The sequence below is a fragment of the Panulirus ornatus genome, chromosome 25, assembly GCF_036320965.1.
Source record: "Panulirus ornatus isolate Po-2019 chromosome 25, ASM3632096v1, whole genome shotgun sequence".
NCBI classification, from domain to species: Eukaryota; Metazoa; Arthropoda; class Malacostraca; order Decapoda; family Palinuridae; genus Panulirus; species Panulirus ornatus.
This window is the reverse complement of record NC_092248.1, coordinates 22497295-22517899: the sequence shown is the minus strand read 5'-3', so window position 1 is coordinate 22517899 and position 20605 is coordinate 22497295. Positions and strand designations below refer to the sequence as shown.

At 40.3% G+C, this 20605-nt stretch overlaps 1 protein-coding gene across 8 annotated transcripts in view; it reads right to left on the bottom strand.

The window, feature by feature from the left end:
• The window catches only part of LOC139757318 (solute carrier organic anion transporter family member 74D-like), a 180591-nt gene that overhangs the window by 103850 nt on the left and 56136 nt on the right, over positions 1–20605 (bottom strand). For all 8 annotated transcript variants that reach the window (XM_071677723.1, XM_071677727.1, XM_071677729.1 and 5 more), the window contains 3 exons: positions 18368–18439; positions 17917–18104; positions 8472–8604 (listed from right to left, as the gene is read on the bottom strand). In XM_071677723.1, coding sequence (XP_071533824.1) covers positions 8472–8604; positions 17917–18104; positions 18368–18439 — 393 coding nt within the window. The remainder of the gene's footprint in view (positions 1–8471; positions 8605–17916; positions 18105–18367; positions 18440–20605) is intronic.

Sequence of the window (20605 nt, the reverse complement as noted above, 5' to 3'; positions counted from 1 at the left end):
GGGTGAGAGAGTATCATTAAAGTTTAGGGAGAATAAAAAGATGTGTCGGAAGGAGGTAAATAAAGTGCGTAAGACAAGGGAACAAATGGGAAGATCAGTGAAGGGGGTTAATGGGGAGGTGATAACAAGTAGTGGTGATGTGAGAAGGAGATGGAGTGAGTATTTTGATGGTTTGTTGAATGTGTTTGATGACAGAATGGCAGATGTAGGGTGTTTTGGTCGAGGTGGTGTGCAAAGTGAGAGGGTTAAGGAGAATGATTTGGTAAACAGAGAAGAGATAGTATAAGCTTTGCGGAAGATGAAAGTCGGCAATGCGGCGGGTTTGGAAGGTACTGCAGTGAAATCTATTAAAAAATGGGGTGTCTGTGTTGTTGAGTGGTTGGTAATGTTACTCAATGTATGTATGACTCATGGTGAGGTGCCTGAGGATTGGCGGAATGGTTGCATAGTGCCATTGTACAAAGGCAAAGGGGATAAAGGTGAGTGCTCAAATTATAGAGGAATAACTTTGTTGAGTATTCCCGGGATATTATATGGGAGGGTATTGATTGAGAGGGTGAACTCATGTACGGAGCATCAGATTGGGAAAGAGCAGTGTGGTGTCAGAATTGGTAGAGGATGTGTGGATCAGCTGTTTGCTTTAAAGAATATATGTGAGAAATACTTAGAAAAGCAAATGGATTTGTATGTAGCATTTATGGATCTGGAGAAGGCATATGATAGAGTTGATAGAGATGCTCTGTGGAAGGTATTAAGAATATATGGGAGGCAAGTTGTTAGAAGCAGTGAAAAGGTTTTATCGAGGGTGTACGTCATGTGTAAGAGTAGGAAGAGAGGAATGTGATTGGTTCTCAGTGAATGTCGGTTTGCAGAAGGGGTGCATGATGTCTTCATGGTTGTTTAATTTGTTTATGGATGGGGTTGTTAGGGCGGTGAATTCAAGAGTTTTGGAGAGAGGGGCAAGTAAGCAGTCTGTTGTGGATGAGAGAGCTTGGGAAGTGAGTCAGTTGTTGTTCGCTGATGATACAGCGCTGGTGGCTGATTCTGGTGAGAAATTGCAGAAACTGGTGACTGAGTTTGGTAAAGTGTGTGAAAGAAGAAAGTTAAGAGTAAATGTGAATAAGAGCAAGGTTATTAGGTACAGTAGGGTTGAGGGACTGAGAGTAAATGTGAATAAGAGCAATGTTATTAGGTACAGTAGGGTTGAGGGACAAGTCAATTGGGAGGTACGTTTGAATGGAGAAAAACTGGAGGAAGTGAGGTGTTTTAAATATCTGGGAGTGGATTACGCAGCGGATGGAACCATGGAAGTGGAAGTGAATCATAAGGTCCGGGAGGGAGCGAAAGTTCTGGGAGCGTTGAAAAATGTGTGGAAGGCGAGAGAGTTATCTTGGCAAGCAAAAATGGGTATGTTTGAAGGAATAGTGGTTCCGACAATGTCATATGGTTGCGAGGCGTGGGCTATAGATAGATTGTGCGGAGGAGGGTGGATGTGTTGGAAATGAGATGTTTGAGGTCAATATATGGTGCGAGGTGGTTTGATCGACTAAGTAATGAAAGAGTAAGAACGATGTTTGGTAATAAAAAGAGTGTGGTTGAGAGAGCAGAAAAGGGTTTTTTCGAAATGGTGTGGTCACATGGAGAGAATGAGTGAGGAAAGATTGTCAAAGGGGACTTATGTGTCAGAGATGGTGGGAACGAGGAGAAGTGGGAGACCAAATTGGAGGTGGAAAGATGGAGTGAAAAAGATTTTGAGTGATCGGCTCCTGAACATGCAGGAGGGTGAAAGGCGTGCAAGGAATAGAATGAATTGGAACGATGTGGTATACCGGGTTCAATGTGCTGTCAATGGATTGAACCAAGGCATGTGAAGAGTCTGGGGTAAACCATGGAAAGTTTTGTGGGGCCTGAATGTGGAAAGGGATCTGCGGTTTCCGTGCATTATAAATGACAGCTAGAGACTGAGTGTGACCGAATGTGGTCTTTGTTGTCTTTTCCTGGCGATACGTCTTGCACATGCGGGGGAGGGGGTAGTCATTTCATGTGTGGCGGGGTGGCGACGGGAGTGAATAAGGGCAGACAGTATGAATTATGTACATGTGTATATATGTATATGTCCGTGTTTCTTTATATCTGTATACGTTGAGATGTATAGGTACGTATATGTGCGTGTGTGGACGTGTATATATACACATATGTATGTGGGTAGGTTGGGCCCTTCTTTCGTCCGTTTCCTTGCGCTACCTCGCTAAGGCAGGAGACAGCGACAAAGTATAATATCTATCTATCTATCTATCTATCTATCTATCTATCTATCTATCTATATGTATATATATATATATATATATATATATATATATATATATATATATATATATATATATATATATATATATATATATATATATATATATGTATACATACGTTCGTTGAAATGTGTAGGTATGTATATGTGCGTGTGTGCTCTCGTGGATGTGTATGTATATACATGTGTATGTGGGTGGGTTGAGCCATTTTTTCGTCTGTTTACTTGAGCTACCTGGATAACGCGTGAGTCAGCGACAAACTATAATAATGAAATAATGAAATAATCATAATATTTATACTTGCTTGCCTTCATCCATTCTTAGCATTACCCCACCGCGTAGGAAACAGCATCGCCATCCCCTGCTTCAGGGAGGTAGCGCCAGGAAAATAGACAACAAAGGCCACATTCGTTCACACTCAGTCTCTAGTTGTCATGTGTAATGCACAGAAACCGCAGCTCCCTGTCCACATCCAAGCCCCATAGACCTTTCCATGGTTTACCCCTAGATGTTTCACATGCCTCGGTTCAGATCATTGACAGCACGTCGACCCCAGTATACCACATCATTCTAATTCACTCTGTTCCTTGAAGACCCTCCTGTATATTCAGACTCTGATTGCTCAAAAGCTTTATCACTCTATCCTTCCACCTCCAATTAGGTGTCCTGCTTCTCTTTGCTCCCTCCACTCTGACATATATTTCCTATTTGTGAACCTTTCCTCACTCATTTTATCCATATGTCCTAAACCATTTAAACACTTCTCTTCTGCTCTCTCAACAACACTCTTTTTATTACCGCACATCTCTCTTACCCTTTCATTACTTACCCGATCAAACCAACTCACAGCACACATTGTCCTCAAACATTTCATTTCCAACACATCCACCCTCCTCCGTACAAATATATCTACAGCCCATACCTTACATCCATATGATATTGTTGGAACTATTATTCCCTCGAACACTTTTGCTCTTCAAGATAACATTCTCTTCTTCCATGCATTCTTCATCATTCCCAGAACCTTCAACCCCTCCTCCACCCTGTGACTGACTTCCGCTTTCGTGGTTCCATTCGCCTGCTAAGTCCTCTCCCAAGTATCCAAAACACTGCACTTCCTCCAATTTTTCTCCATTCAGACGTACATCCCAGGCATTACAGGAGAAAGAATACTTCCCACATATTCCCTTCGTGTCGTAGAAAGTGACTAAAGGGGCAGAAGCACGAGTCTGGAAACCCTCCCCTCCTTGTATTTCAATTTGTAAAAGGGGAAACGGAAGGACACAAGCGAGGAGTGCTCATCTTCTCGAAGGCTCAAATTGGAGTTGTCTGAAAGTGTGTGGATGTAACCAGATGAGAAGAAGGGAGAGATAGGTAGTATGTTTGAGAGAAGACTCTGGATGTTCTGGCTCTGAGTGAATCGAAGCTTAAGGGTAAAGGGGAAGAATGTTAAGGAAAAGTTTTGAGAGAAAAGTAAGGGGTTGGTGAAAGGACAAGAGCCAAGGAAGGAGTAGCACTATACCTGAAGCAGGAGTTGAGGGAGTGTGTGATAAAGTGTAAGTAAACTATAGATTGATCTGGGAAAAACTGAAAGTGGATGAAAAGAGTTTAGTGATTATTGGTGCTTATGCACCTAGTCATGAAAAGAAATATCATGAGGCAAGCATTCTGACGTAGCTGAGATGAATGATTTGATTGCAAAGGTGAGTAATATGGCAGTTGAGGGTATAATTGGTGTACATGGGGTATTCAGTGTTGTGGATGGAAATGGTGAAAAGCTTGTGGATTTACTTACTGAAAAAAGACTGGTGACTGGGACTACCTCGTTCAAAAAGAACGATATAATGCATGCATTGTGCCATTGCACAAAGGTAAAGGGGATAAAAGTTTGTGTTCAACCTACAGAGGTATAAGGTTGTTGAGTATTCCAGAGAAATTGTATAGGGACGGTATTGATTGTGAGGGTGAAGGCATGTACAGAGCATCAGATTGGGGAAGAGCAGTGTGGTTTCGGAAGTGGTAGAGGATGTGTGGATCAGGTGTTTGCTTTGAAGAAGGCATATGATAGTGTTGATAGATACACTTTGTGGAAGGTCTTAAGAGCATATGGAGTGGGAGATAAGCTGCTAGTTGTAAAAAGTTTTCAACAAGGAAGTTAGGCATGTGTATGAGTAGGAAGAGAGGAGAGTGATTAGTTCCCAGTGAAGGTCAATCTGTAGCAGGGGTGTGTGATGTCCCCATGGTTGTTTAATTCATTTATGGATAGGGTGGTTAGGGAGGTAAATGCAAGTTTTGGAGAGAGGGGTGAGTATGTAGTCTAGGTTAAGAGGGCCTGGGAAGTGAGTCAGTTGTTCACTGATGATACAGGTTTGGTGGCTGATTCGAGTGAGAAACTGCAGAGGTTGGCGACTGAGTTTGGAAACGTGTGTGAAAGAAAGTTGAGAGTCCAGCTGAATAAGAGTAAGGTTGTTAGGTTCAGTAGTGTTGAGAGACAAGTTAATTGAAATGTAGTTTCAGTGGAGAAAAACTGGAGGAAGTGAAATGCTTTAAATATCTGGGAGTAGACTTAGAAGCGATGGAACCATGGATGCTGAAGTGAGTTACAGGGTACGGAAGGGGGCGAAGGGTCTGGGGGTGATGAAGAATGTGTAAAAGGAGAAAACGTTATCTCACATAGCAAAAATGGGTATGTCTGAAGGAATGGTAGTTCCAACAATATTATGTGATTGCGAGGCATGGACTTTTGATTGGGTTGTACGGAGGAGGGTGGATGTGATGGAAATGAAGTGTTTGAGGACAATATGTGGTGTTAGGTGGTTTGATCGAGTAAGTACTGAAAGGGTAAGAGAGATGTGAGGTAATAAAAAGAGTGTGATCGAGAGAGCAGAAGCGGAGGTGTTGAAATGGTTTGGATATGTAGAGAGAATGAGTGACGAAAGACTGACAAAGAGGAAATAAGTCGGAGTCGGAGGGAGCAAAGAGAAAAGGGAAACCAAATTGATGGAAGGATGGAGTGAAAAAGATTTTGAGCGATAGGGGCTTGAACATACAAGAGAGTGAGAGGCATGGAAAGAATAGAGTGAATCGGAACAATGTGGTATACCAGGGTCAACATGCTGTCAATGGACTGAACTAAGGCATGTGAAATGTCTGGTGTAAACAATGGAAGGGTCTGTGTGCCTGGATGTGGATAGGGAGCTATGGTTTCAGTGCATTACACGTTACAGCACTCACTCTTATCCCCTTTGCCTTTGTACAATGGCACTATGCAAGCATTCCGCCAATCCTCAGGCACCTCACCATGAGTCATACATACATTAAATAACCTTACCAACCAGTCAACAATACAGTCACCCCCTTTTTTTAATAAATTCCACTGCAATACCATCTAAACCTGCTGCCCTGCCGGCTTTCATCTTCCGCAAAGCTTTTACTACCTCTTTTCTGTTTACCAAATCATTTTCCCTAACCCTCTCACTTTGCACACCACCTCGACCAAAACATCCTATATCTGCCACTCTATCATCAAACACATTCAACAAACCTTCAAAATACTCACTCCATCTCCTTCTCACATCAACACTACTTGTTATCACCTCCCCATTAGCCCCCTTCACTGAAGTTCCCATTTGCTCTCTTGTCTTACGCACTTTATTTACCTCCTTCCAAAACATCTTTTTATTCTCCCTAAAATTTAATGATACTCTCTCACCCCAACTCTCATTTGCCCTCTTTTTCACCTCTTGCACCTTTCTCTTGACCTCCTGCCTCTTTCTTTTATACATCTCCCACTCATTTGCATTTTTTCCCTGAAAAAATCGTCCAAATGCCTCTCTCTTCTCTTTCACTAATAATCTTATTTCTTCATCCCACCACTCACTACCCTGTCTAATCAACCCACCTCCCACGCTTCTCATACCACAAGCATCTTTTGCGCAATCCATCACTGATTCCCTAAATACATCCCATTCCTCCCCCACTCCCCTTACCTCCTTTGTTCTCACCTTTTTCCATTATGTACTAACCTAACCTAACCTTCCTCGCACAAGTCTCCTTCCCCAAGCTCATTTGCTCTCACCACTCTCTTCACCCCAACATTCTCTCTTCTTTTCTGAAAACCCCTTTCAAATCTTCACCTTCGCCTCCACAAGATAATGATCAGACATCCCTCCAGTTGCACCTCTCAGCACATTAACATCCAAAAGTCTCTCTTTCGCGCGCCTATCAATTAACACGTAATCCAATAACGCTCTCTGGCCATCTCTCCTACTTACATACGTATACTTATGTATATCTCGCTTATTAAACCAGGTATTCCCAATCACCAGTCATTTTTCAGCATATAAATCTACAAGCTCTTCACCATTTCCATTTACAACACTGAAAACCCCATGTATACCAATTATTCCCTCAACTGCCACATTACTCACCTTTGCATTCAAACCACCCATCACTATAACCCGGTCTCGTGCATCAAAACCACTAACACACTCGTTCAGCTGCTCCCAAAACACTTGCCTCTCATGATCTTTCTTTTCATGCCCAGGTGCATATGCACCAATAATCACCCATCTCTCTCCATCAACTTTCAGTTTTACCCATATCAATCTAGAATTTACTTTCGTACACTCTATCACATACTCCCACAATTCCTGTTCCAGGAGTAGTGCTACTCCTTCCCTTGTTCTTGTCCTCTCACTAACCCCTGACTTTACTCCCAAGACATTCCCAAACCACTCTTCCCCTTTACCCTTGAGCTTCGTTTCACTCAGAGCCAAAACATCCAGGTTCCTTTCCTCAAACATACTACCTATCTCTCCTCTTTTCTCATCTTGGTTACATCCACACACATTTAGACACCTCAATCCGAGCCTTCGAGGAGGATGAGCACTCCCCGCGTGACTCCTTCTTCTGTTTCCCCTTTTAGAAAGTTAAATACAAGGAGGGGAGGGTTTCTGGCCCCCCGCTTCCCGTCCCCTTTAGTCGCCTTCTACGAAACGTGAGGAATGCATGGGAAGTATTCTTTCTCTGTGTATGTATATGTATATGTATATACATGTGTATATCTTGATATGTATATGTATGTATATGTATGTATATGTATATGTATATGTATATGTATGTATATGTATATTACTTTAACGAGCTAAATCTTAAAAACAAAAAGAAATAAGAAGGATACTGATCTGCAAGATAGTAAAAGCTGGTCAGGTAGCAGCCATCCTGTCACCATGTAATCCTAGAGAATTCAGGTAGTCAGGAGACCAGATGGGAAGACTGACTAAGCCATTTCTTTGTGGTAATACCTGACGGATAAAGGCAGGCCCAAAATAAACAAGATACTGCTCCATTGGGAAAGTGGATAGTGAAGGATGGGAAAAGCCAGTTTTTTCCTCACCACAAATACTGAGGCTTGGAAGGGTCCCAGTCTGATTTTTCTAGAGAATGTCCTGGAGAACCTCTTGTGTTCCCAGGTACTGCAAAGGAAAGTTGAATAATCTTATCCTCTTTTTTGGGTATAGACAGGGCTGATCAATAGCATTGGTGCCTAAGCCATGATTTCTCATTTTGTTCTGCATGAGGTAAAATCCATTAGTTTCTAAAAGTTTGTATATTAGCATTAGGAAGGAAAATCAGCTTAAGAGATAACTATGCTAAAAAAAAATCAAAAGTTTTAAACTATGTTTTAGGTTGGAGACAGCTACAAAAACGTCTAATATAGCATCTTGAATATGCCATCCTCCTGGAAATGCATAGCAAACAAATAACCTCAAGTCCTTGTGTCTTAGTCATTTCTCCTCTCATACTTCCCAGGTTTTAAATATCACCAAGGGCTACAGAACAGGATGGCTCTTTAACATTCATGATATAAATACTTCAGTAACACTGGTATTGTATAAACCTGTTAATGAACTATCAGGATTACAAAACTAAAAAAGAAACTTGATTACAAAAGAAAGCTTAACAAAAATTTTACTGGACCAGAATTATCAAAGTTTGCAAGCGATCTTCTGATAAAAAGAAATCTCTCTTACTAATATGAAGTAACTATCAATCTATGTATGTATGTTTCATTTCTGTATTTTCATATCACTGAACAATTCCTTGAGAATCTCTAAGCTTGCTTAGTGCTACTTTACTCAAATGTCATAATCATTACTGTACCAGTCTCCTTGCTGGTGAGTTTGAACCTCTTCTCTATAGTAGAGATGACAGACACACTGTAGGTGAAAAACATGCCCTGGGTCACCCCCACCAGACAGTACACCAGCATGTACACCTCCTTTGTTGCGAATCGCTGCAGGAAGTCAAAATAGCTATGAGTAATGACAATACATTCCTCACTTAAATAACTAAGGCAAAGCTATTTCTGTCTACCTATCATCTTTAACTCCTACTTTACCCAGGATGGATCAAGTACAAACAGCCTATCACCTGACTTACAGGTAACCTTTATTCATATCTATGTGATGATGTGTACCAGGACTTCCATGTTTTTACAGTACTTCTTATTTTTTCACCATATTAACTCGTTAAGTGAGACTATATCTTCCGGTCTCAATTCTATCCATTGACACAAAATACTGTTAACTATAGAGGATCAATATCCATTTCCTTGACACCCTTAACTGGAATGCCTAACCTTCAACGGTTAAAGCATTTCTCACAATCCACTTTTTTTTTGTAATCATGGGAAAGGTTAGGTTCACTTCACCACACTAAACATATGTCGTGGAATTGTGAGAGGCAACTGAGAATCTCAAGCACTTGATCTAGTATTAAAAGAAATAACATCTAAAAAAAGAGACAGATACTGTGCACAGACATATAAATATAGACTGACTAATAGACAGATGTGAATTGCAGTGATGGATTGAAGCAGCGGAACAGATGGGATCATTGCATAAGCCATGTTTAGAGGAGTGGTCCCATCAGAGTTGGATTAGGGTATAAGGATAGCAACAGCAGGGCGAAGCAACAAGGGTTCAGGTGCTGCAACACTTATTGTACATATTTCTTTCTTTTATATGAGGTCATTATTTCCCATAAGAATGAAGCAGCATCAAAAACAGATGCATGAGCCTTAGAGGTAAAAGTCCTCACTTAGCTCCTTCCTATGGTCCTTATTTTGGAAAGTAACACAGGAAAGGAGAAATTCCAGAGCTCCCAACTCACCCTTCTTAGTCACCTACATGTGCAAAAGACATATACGCACTTTTCCTTCTTTCTCATCCCTGGGGATACATTTCATACATACTGTATATACTTACCTCCTATCCCAGGATTCCTTTCTATATGTATGACCTATCCCAGGATTCCTTTCTATATGTATTAGGCTCCTGCAGTGCTTAGGAAGCAAGCCATGTTCATCAGATGGGACCATAGATCATAAGGTGTAATGATATTCTATGTCAATCTATGTATAGATAGTGCACGTTGATTGAGCAGTAAGTACAAGGTATCTTTGCTGTGGTACTTATATCATAAGCATGAAGGGCCCTGGGATGTATTGAAACAAAGTCTATAGCGTTCTAGGGATGGTCGAGGTCCACAGCACAGACAGAAAAGTGCGACTCCTATGTGTCTGGGGAGTGTGGCTTCTGATAGGTATATGTCAGGTGGGGCAGAGTTTAAGACTGGGTTTGGAGGACAACTGTTAAGTGCTTGTCAAGTTATTTCAGTGTGTGTGTGTCTCGTCAGTGGTATATTTGGGGGAACTGCGAGTAGAGGTTGCTGAAGTGTGAGGCAAGGGTAAGAGATTTCCACCTGGAGGTTGGTGATGAGATATGACAGAGGTGTGGATGGAAGGGGTGTAGTGCTGCTGCATAAAACTGAGTATTGAGCATACTGAGGTGGGATTGTACTAGGAGGTTCTTTGTTTCATTGTGTAAGCATTGAGGGTTTGTGGTTTCCAGACAGCTAGTGATAGTTCTGAGTGCACTATATTGCGTGAAGTGCAGCTTTGTTACACCTACTTTTGACAAGATGGAAGACCAAGCAGGCGAAGCGTAAAATGGAGCGAATGACTCTGACATGGAAGTCAGAAATGAAATTGGCCAAGCCCTTTTTGTGACTGTGACGGGTGGTCAATTATCTTTCATATGAGGAAGTATCAAGGGACAGTCTGAAATGCTTTGTTGATTACTGTTACCACTATCATTGTGCAGGATGGGGTTGTTGTTGCCTGAAACCATCTAGAATTGGTGTGAGGTCAGTCTGTAGAGTGGTGGTGGAGTGGTTAGGTCTGTAGCCATGTTCTCTAGGTGAGAGATATTTTCTTTCATTTTGTTGTATATCAGTTTTTCACAGTTTGGATAATAAAGACAAAACTGATACAGGACAGTAGGATTGGTATTATGTTGGCAAGTATCCAGATGTTAGGAATTTTGTTGTGTAATCAAAAGTTTTTTGTTTACTTTCCACTGATCTAATGTTTGACTTTTCAGAATTCAGATAACAAACATCCAAACCTCAAGATACATCGACTCAAGATACTTGTTTTTTGTAGTAAGGTGGTTGACCACCTTACAATACACAAATACCTATTTGCAGATACTTAGTTTAGTTATATGTCTGGAGAATGACAGAAAAAATAATGATTTTTGAAAGTACTCTCAACGCCTGTACGAGGTGTACAAAGTTTTTTTTTTATGAAGATATACGGAGAAATGTGGATTTTTTCAACATATACTTCGTATTACTGTGGAATTTAAATCTTTTTATCATTCTTAAGTTTATAAAATGCATTGATTATCTTTACAAATGATAATATTTTGGTGTGCTCACATTTTTTTTCATTCTTTTAACCAAAATAACAAGAACTTCACACGTATCTGAGTCGCTGTGGGAGGAGCTTGGAGCGGATACTGGGCAGTATCAGTTACCATTTGGTGTCATTTCCAGTTGGTTTCCTGTGTTTATACATAACATCTGCCTATAATATTTCCCTGCGGAACCTCGATCCCCAACCAGTTCTCTTTCTGCAGATGTGCCAAACAAGAAGAGGCACATCTTTCCATACAAAAAATAGCATATATCAAGAATCTGTCTTACTAGATTGTGTAATGTAATGTATCATTTATAGTATTTTTTCTAAGCTACCCTGCAACTGTTTGACTATTTCATATATATTCATACATACATATGTACACAATGAAAACATTTCCATACAGGACACAAACTGAAAGATATTTTTCGAGTCATACAGGGGCTTGTCAAGGAAACATATCTCTACTCAACCCATGTTATGACTAGTTCCAAATACATGCACTTTTCCAGGAACACAACAATTTTGTATTTCAAAACTTTGATGTATTCCAGATTATGTGAACTATCGATCATGCTTCTAGAACCCGAATTTCAATTACTTGGATTATAGTTCTCAGTGAATGTCAGTCTGCGACAGGGGTGTGTGATGTCTCCATGGTTGTTTAATTTGTTTATGGATGGGGTTGTTAGGGAGGTGAATGCAAGAATTTTGGAGAGGGGCAAGTATGCAGTCTGTTGTGGATAAAAGGGCTTGGGAAATGTCCTGTAAAGTGTGTGAAAGAAGAAAGCTGAGAGTAAATGTGAATAAGAGCAAGGTTATTAGGTACAGTAGGGTTGAGGAACAAGTCAATTGGGAGGTAAGTTTGAATGGAGAAAAACTGGAGAAAGTGAAGTGTTTTAGATATCTGGGAGTGGATTTGGCAACGGATGGAACCATGGAAGCGGAAGTGAGTCACAGGGTGGGAGGAGGGGGCGAAAGTTCTGGGAGCGTTGAAAAATATGTGGAAGGCGAGAACATTATCTCGGAAAGAAAAATGGGTATGTTTGAAGGATTGATGATTCCAACAATGTTATATGGTTGCGAGGCGTGGACTATAGATAGGGTTGTGCGGAGGAGGGTGGATGTGTTGGAAATGAGACGTTTGAGAACAATATGTGGTGTGAGGTGGTTTGATCGAGTAAGTAATGAAAGGGAAAGAGAGATGTGTGATAACAAAAAGAGTGTGGTTGAGAGAGCAGAAAAGGGTGTATTGAAATGGTTTTGTCACATGGAGAGAATGAGCGAAGAAAGATTGACAAAGAGGATATATTTGTCAGAGGTGGAGGGAACGAGCAGAAGTGGGAGACCAAATTGGAGGTGGAAGGATGGAGTGAAAAAGATTTTGAGCGATCGGGGACTGAACATGCAGAAGGGTGAAAGGCGTGCAAGGAACAGAGTGAATTGGAGCGCTGTGGTGTACCAGGGTGGACGTGGTCAATGGATTGAACCAGGGCATGAGAAGCGTCTGAGTTAAACCGTGGAAGGTTTTGTGAGGCCTGGATGTGGAAAGGGAGCTGTGGTTTCGGTGCATTATACATGACAGCTAGAGACTGATTGTGAACAAATGTGGTCTTTGTTGTCTTTTCCTAGCGTTACCTCACGCGCATGCGGGGGGGAGGGGGTGTCATTTCATGTGTGGCGGGGTGGCGACGGAAATGGATAAAGGCAGCAAGTATGAATTATGTACATGTGTATACATGTATATGTCTGTGTACGTGTATATATATATATATATATATATATATATATATACGTTGAAATGTATAGGTATGTATATGTACGTGTGTGGACGTGTATGTATATACATGTGTATGTAGGTGGGTTGAGCCATTCTCTCGTGTTTCCTTGTGCTACCTCGCTAACGCTGGAGACAGCGACAAAGTATGATAAATAAAATATATATGATAGCTAGTTTAAATGGTGAAGTTTGATATCTTTAATATCGTACTTTAATCATACATTCCCATCTTTAATATCGAACTTTAATCATACATTCCCATGCTGTTTCTCTAATGAGTGGTGTGTAATTGTTGAGTCTTTTCTTCATTCCTAGTATATTATAAAATTTTTCACCTGCCACACTATTCTCCTTCATGGTCTTACAAAGGCATCCTGTGCACTAATTACGGGCCAAACAAATGAAGAAACAAAGTTATACAATGAACAAACAAGATTGGTGGCTAAACTGCTAAAACTTTATATCATTTTGTACCTAAAAACGAGACTCATGATGATGAAGACCAAGATGCAATCAATTCCAACGATGAAATTGCTGGCGGCACCAGAACCAGTGTTTGCTGAGTCAGAGCTCCAAGTCTGAAGAGTTGAAGATGATAATTGATTTGTGCATAAAGAGCTCAAGGAGGCACAGCTTACCAACGACAGTGAGCTGTAAGGAGACAACATCTCAACAGTTGTACAAAACGACTGAACTGCAAAAGGTAGTGAGGACAGCTGAAAATATGATAAAAAACTTCAGAAACACCGAAATGATTCATGCAATGAAAGGATATCACTTTCACTCCTCTAAGTCATTCTTCATACATATGCACCTGCAGGCAGGGAATGTGAAAAGTTATTCTGTTTCAAATAGCAGAGTAATTGCTGCTTTTCTTGAAGGCTCATAACATGAACAGGTAGTCAGTTTACTTTTAGTTTAAAAGACTGAAAACATGCAGATGAGAGAATTTCATTTTACAAAAAACAGCCAACATCATTGAATATCCAAGGTAGTAATGTGCAGAAGACAAATTGGTACTGACTGTGTGGATGATCATATTGTTTAACATTCCAAAAATGAATGAAACCAGTGGTGCAAGGTGCAAGAGCAGGATGTCTGACTGATAATTTTTCTCAGTGAATAAAGCCTTTCATTGGGAGACAAAGATCTCACAAACTACAATCAATACCTTGCTGAATACTTCAAGTAGTCCACCAACAAAGGCAAAGGGCATTCTTAATCCTTGTCTACTACCACTTGAAGAACTGATGAGACTGATGGGCAGCAAGTTGTTCTAGATGTTTATTTGTCAACTCACCACCAGATGTCACACTTAAATCATCAACATTTGTTGTCCGTTTTGTTCTTCTAACTGGTCCTGAGGCCGATAATCAGTCATACTGATGAAAAATAACAGACATAACACTGGCCTTTCTGAATGACAAGGGGATCAGCATGTAAAATCATCACGAACACTTGTAGTATGATAATGTATCAGTTATGAGTGGGAAATAAACTGGTATCCAAAATATCATTAATTAGTAATACAAAGCCGAGATTAAATTTGAATAAGAGCAAGGTTATTAGGTTCAGTAGGGTTGAGGAACACGTTAATTGGGAGGTGAGTTTGAATGGAGAAAAACTGGAGGAGGTGAAATGGTTTAGATATCTGGGAGTGGATTTGGCAGCAGATGGAACCATGGAAGCGGAAGTGAATCATAGGGTGGGGGAGGGGGCGAAAATCCTGGGAGCCTTGAAGAATGTGTGGAAGTCGAGAACATTATCTCGGAAAGCAAAAATGGGTATGTTTGAAGGAATAGTGATTCCAACAATGTTATATGGTTGCGAGGCGTGGGCTACAGATAATTTTGTGCGGAGGAGGGTGGATGTGTTTAAAATGAGATGTTTGAGGACAATATGTGGTGTGAGGTTGTTTGATCGGGTAAGTAATGAAAGGGTAAGAGAGATGTGTGGAAATATAAAAAGTGTGGTTGAGAGAGCAGAAAAGGGTGTCTTGAAAAGGTTTGGTCACATGGAGAGAATGAGTGGGGAAAGATTAACGAAGAGGATATATGTGTCAGAGGTGGAGGGAACGAGAAGTGGGAGACCAAATTGGAGGTGGAAGGACGGAGTGAAAAAGATTTTGAGTGATCGGGGCTTGAACATACAGGTGCGTGAAAGGCGTACAAGGAATAGAGTGAATTGGAACGATGTGGTATACCGGGGTCAACGTGCTGTCAATGGATTGAACCTGGGCATGTGAAGCGTCTGGGATAAACCATGGAAAGTTTTGTGTTGCCTGGATGTGGAAAGGGAGCTATGGTTCCGGTGCATTACACATGACAGCTAGAGACTGAGTGTGAACGAATGTGGCCTTTGTTGTCTTTCCTAGCACTACCTCACGCGCGCGCGGGGGAAGGGGGGTTCTCTTTCATGTGTGGCGGGGTGGCAACATCAATGGAGGAAGATAGCAAGTATGAATATGTACATGTGTGTTTATGTATAAGTCTGTGTAAGCATGTGTATGTATATACTAAAATGTATATGTATGTATATGTGCATGTGTGGGCATTTATGTATATGCATGTGCATGTGGGTGAGTTGGGCAATTCTTTCGTCTATTTCCTAGCACTACCTTGCTAACGCGGGAAACAGTGACTGGGTATAGTATAGATAAATGATAGATGGTAATACAAACTTGTGAAATCTGAGCTATGTTCAGCACATTTATTCAACCTTGTAGGGAAAAGCAATGCTGAATGCAGCCCAGTATTAATTAAATTTTTTGATACTGATTAAGTTGTACATTTTCTTGCTACATCGATGTTCTGCAGCAGATTGATGTATGAGCAACTAAAGCCTCATTGGGTTGCCTGTCATCAACCAGCCTTCCACTTCTCAGTGCTCAGGAAGGTGTGAAGCAGCAATATTCCTATTCAAAGGTTAAGCTCCCTTTAATAAAATGTTGGTATCCCTGGCAACAAATATGGAACAGATAGTCAAATGCCAAGATGAAACGCAGTTAATCTTTGGCAAACAGGATTCAGCCACTGGAATACTATCTTGGAATGCTTCAGCTACTGGAATACTATCTTGGAATGCTTCAGCTACTGGAATGCTATCTTGGAATGCGTTCATATGACCAGTCTCTCACTTTGAGAGATCAACTTGAATCTGAATATCATGGTGTCCTTAACCAAGTCCTATAACAGAGTTTGAGGATCTAAGGATTAAACCGTGGTATGATGAGTACAATTCACCTCAGAGGTGTGTGTTGGTGTGCAATCCTCCCAGTGAAGACATAGATGCTGAGCACACTGTGAAGTCACCCAATGAGAAGTTCAAAACCGAGGTGTTAATGTTATAATTGATTAACTAATTAGAACTTCACGACACTGCCTGGAAGCATACAAGGAAATCAACTAAAAGTTTGGATTCCAGCCCAAGCTAGCTACTCTCTCAACTTATGAAATCAAGCAAGACGCAGCACATCTTATTCACTCACAACCTAACGATCTGGAACCTATGAAATTCAATTCATCCAATTTTCATAGTTGCTGGGATTGTAAACAGAGCTTCAATTTTCAATTTGTATCTAACAACTGTCAGCAGGAATGAAAATATACCAATTCCTCTAAACACACCACCATCTAAGCCTTTCTTAATATTATGCTGAAATAGCTCTTTGGAAATATCTGTCAATGATATCAGAATGCAAGAGTAAGTGGTCCTTCTTGAAACTGATACGCGTCAAGGAAGAGGACAAGAACCAATTAACAAGATCAAAATAGCAGTCTTTCGATCACAAGCAATGACAGTAAAGTATTGGGATGACATAGTTTCTTGATAACCAATGATAAGTTTAGCTGAAAAAAACCTAAGAAAACATTTATGTAATGTTATATGTGTAGATGCCCCTGTGGAGAAAACAGAATGCCAATGATAATTGAAAGTCTCCTAAAAATGCACCGTTTTGTTCTAAGTTGGTCACTTCATCCAATTTTGAAGTTAATTTTTCTTTAGAATTACATCGGTTATGATTATTGTCATACAGAGCTTCATCAAGATATACATTTGACAGTCTATAAACATACCAGTAATAAGATATCAAATGAGTGTCAACAAAGTATCAATGAAAACACAACTCGAGATGTAACCCTGACCTAACCTTCATCTAATGCATACTCAGTACAAATGTCTATTTCTGCAGGACATGAACGGAAGCAGTGGGTGCTTCCTTACCTAGACCCTACATTATACATTTTCAGTGTTTAACCCATTTCGCATATATCAGTCTACTAGATGAACGGAAAAATGCTTGCAGACTCACTAATCAAGCATTTCAATATTTCTGACCTGCAACATACCTTTTTACCTATCTTGAAGAATGTACAAATAAGCATTAATATCTCAATTTGGACTTTTACTATATGTTTTTGTAGAAAATTGGAACTTTAAAATTTTCTAAGAAACATTCAGTGCTTTTCTCTCATATCATTTCACACATCCTCAGTATCTCTTCACGATACCATCTGTAACTCTCTTATACCAGTACTACTCACTTCAACTTTGCAATTCACCATCTCTGAAACTTTCAACACACAGTCATTCCCAATGTTTCATCCACATTCTGTTACTCTGAAGCATCTACCCCATGACTTCAACTTCTAAGTGACTTATACTTCCAAGTGTTTAATATCTACTTAAAAACTATTCTTTTTTAAATCCTCTTACTTTAATGACCTCCAACCTCTGATCAAACCTCTGCACACCTATTCTGAGAATATGTTCAAAGATGGGGCCCCAAAATGGTGAAACTCCCTCTGGTAAAGTACAAATAGGCAATTACATAAGTGAGGGTTTTCATTTTGGTTAGCCCTCTTTTCCATTGTATACATTTCCAAGGAACATCAAATTTCTTATATGAGTCAGATAAACATGTTTGTGTGCAATGTAAGTATAACTAGTATGAAGGATTTCACTGTGGGAAGGGGTAAGGAAAAGGATTATTTCCCCTTGGTTTCATCCATAATCATTTGAAAACCCAAGTGACCCAAGTGAGCCCCCATGCCTTTCCTCACCTGAAGCCACTTTGGGGTACATGATCCCACGCCACACTGAGTTTCTCTCAGCTCCTCCTCAGTAAAGAAAAACTCCAGTTCAGCCTCCCGTGCCTTTGTCAATTTGTGGGGCTCACTGTTAACTTCTGCAGTGAGTCCCTCCTTTGGTCCTGTATCTGCCTTTCCTCTGTCATGCATCGTTTCCGAGTCTCCAATATGGAAAAATTACACATGGATAACTGTTAGAGACTAAAAGAAAAGGAAGATATATATATGTTCATTATGTTCTATTGAATAATCTGAAAGGGTAGAACACAGACACTAGCATACGTAAAGTAAATCACATATATATGATAAACTATCAACACAACAGAAAGCTGAGTACTATACGAAAGGTTTGCAAAACTGATGACAATATAGCAAAGAATTAACAGCTCAGCCTTCAGTGCTTTGGTCAGCTTGTGGGACTCACTGTTTCCCTCTATGTCGAGATCATCCTTTGTCCCCCCATCTGCCTGCCCTCTCTCCTGCGTCATTTCTGATTCTGCAAAATGGAAAAATACATATGAATACTAGTAAATGTTAAGTGACAAAAAGGAAAGTTAGATGTATGTTTTGAATTTTTCTATGAAATGAGTATCTAAAAAGGAATGCGAAAGAGGCATATAAATGGCGAATCATATGCATATGAGGAACTTCTAAAGTAACAGAAATCTGAGTCAAAGTACAGGATGTCTGAAAAATGGATGATTATGTCGTAAAATTCATATAATGCAACTAACTCTGTGAATAAAAGCAGAAGGAGTCAAACGTGGATATAAAATACAAATGAAACACAAATACAGAAGAAAAACAATTACATGAATAAAGATAGTAAAATGTAAAACACTTATATTTACACTAAAGCAAATGATCTGTTATGTCAGGCGAACTGTGAAGAGAATGCTGAACTGCATATGCAAAAATTTGTGAAATCGATAAAAAGTAAAATTCTCTTGTATATGAACTTAAAATTCGCATTAGATTTCCTCACAAGAAAAATACAAATAGGAATTGAATATACATATATATATATATATATAAATTGTACATTTCCTTTTCCATAGCCAGAGGTTGAACCATTATGTGACATTCATTTTTTTTCATTCATTTCAAGCTAAAAGTTTGTTTTCTAAATTGTTTCTTACATTTTTCATATGTATATATATGTATGTGTGTGTGTGTGTGTGTATGTGCGTATGTGTGTGTATGTGTGTGTGTGTATATATGTATATATATATGTATATTATCCCTGGGGATAGGGGTGAAAGAATACTTCCCACGTATTCCTCGCGTGTCGTAGAAAGCGACTAGAGGGGACGGGAGCGGGGGGCCGGAAATCCTCCCCTCCTTGTATTAACTTTCTAAAATGGGAAACAGAAGAAGGAGTCACGCGGGGAGTGATCATCCTCCTCGAAGGCTCAGAGTGGGGTGCCTAAATGTGTGTGGATGTAACCAAGATGTGAAAAAAGGAGAGATAGGTAGTATGTTTGAGGAAAGGAACCTGGATGTTTTGGCTCTGAGTGAAACGAAGCTCAAGGGTAAAGGGGAAGAGTGGTTTGGAAATGTCTGGGGAGTGAAGTCAGGGGTTAGTGAGAGGACAAGAGCAAGGGAAGGAGTAGCAATACTCCTGAAACAGGAGTTGTGGGAGTATGTGATAGAATGTAAGAAAGTAAATTCTCGATTAATATGGGTAAAATTGAAAGTTGATGGAGAGAGGTGGGTGATTATTGGTGCATATGCACCTGGGCATGAGAAGAAAGATCATGAGAGGCAAGTGTTTTGGGAGCAGCTGAATGAGTGTGTTAGCGGTTTTGATGCACGAGACCGGGTTATAGTGATGGGTGATTTGAATGCAAAGGTGAGTAATGTGGCAGTTGAGGGAATAATTGGTATGCATGGGGTGTTCAGTGTTGTAAATGGAAATGGTGAAGAGCTTGTAGATTTATGTGCTGAAAAAGGACTGATGATTGGGAATACCTGGTTTAAAAAGCGAGATATACATAAGTATACTTATGTAAGTAGGAGAGATGGCCAGAGAGCGTTATTGGATTACGTGTTAATTGACAGGCGTGCGAAAGAGAGACTTTTGGATGTTAATGTGCTGAGAGGTGCAACTGGAGGGATGTCTGATCATTATCTTGTGGAGGCTAAGGTGAAGATTAGTATGGATTTTCAGAAAAGAGGAGTGAATGTTGGGGTGAAGAAGGTGGTGAGAGTAAGTGAGCTTGGGAAGGAGACCTGTGTGGGGAAGTACCAGGAGAGACTGTGTACAGAATGGAAAAAGGTGAGAACAATGGAAGTAAGGGGAGTGGGGGAGGAATGGGATGTATTTAGGGAATCAGTGATGGATTGCGCAAAAGATGCTTGTGGCATGAGAAGAGTGGGAGGTGGGCTGTTTAGAAAGGGTAGTGAGTGGTGGGATGAAGAAGTAAGAGTATTAGTGAAAGAGAAGAGAGAGGCATTTGGACGATTTTTGCAGGGAAAAAATGCAATTGAGTGGGAGAAGTATAAAAGAAAGAGACAGGAGGTCAAGAGAAAGGTGCAAGAGGTGAAAAAAAGGGCAAATGAGAGTTGGGGTGAGAGACTATCAGTAAATTTTAGGGAGGATAAAAAGATGTTCTGGAAGGAGGTAAATAGGGTGCGTAAGACAAGGGAGCAAATGGGAACT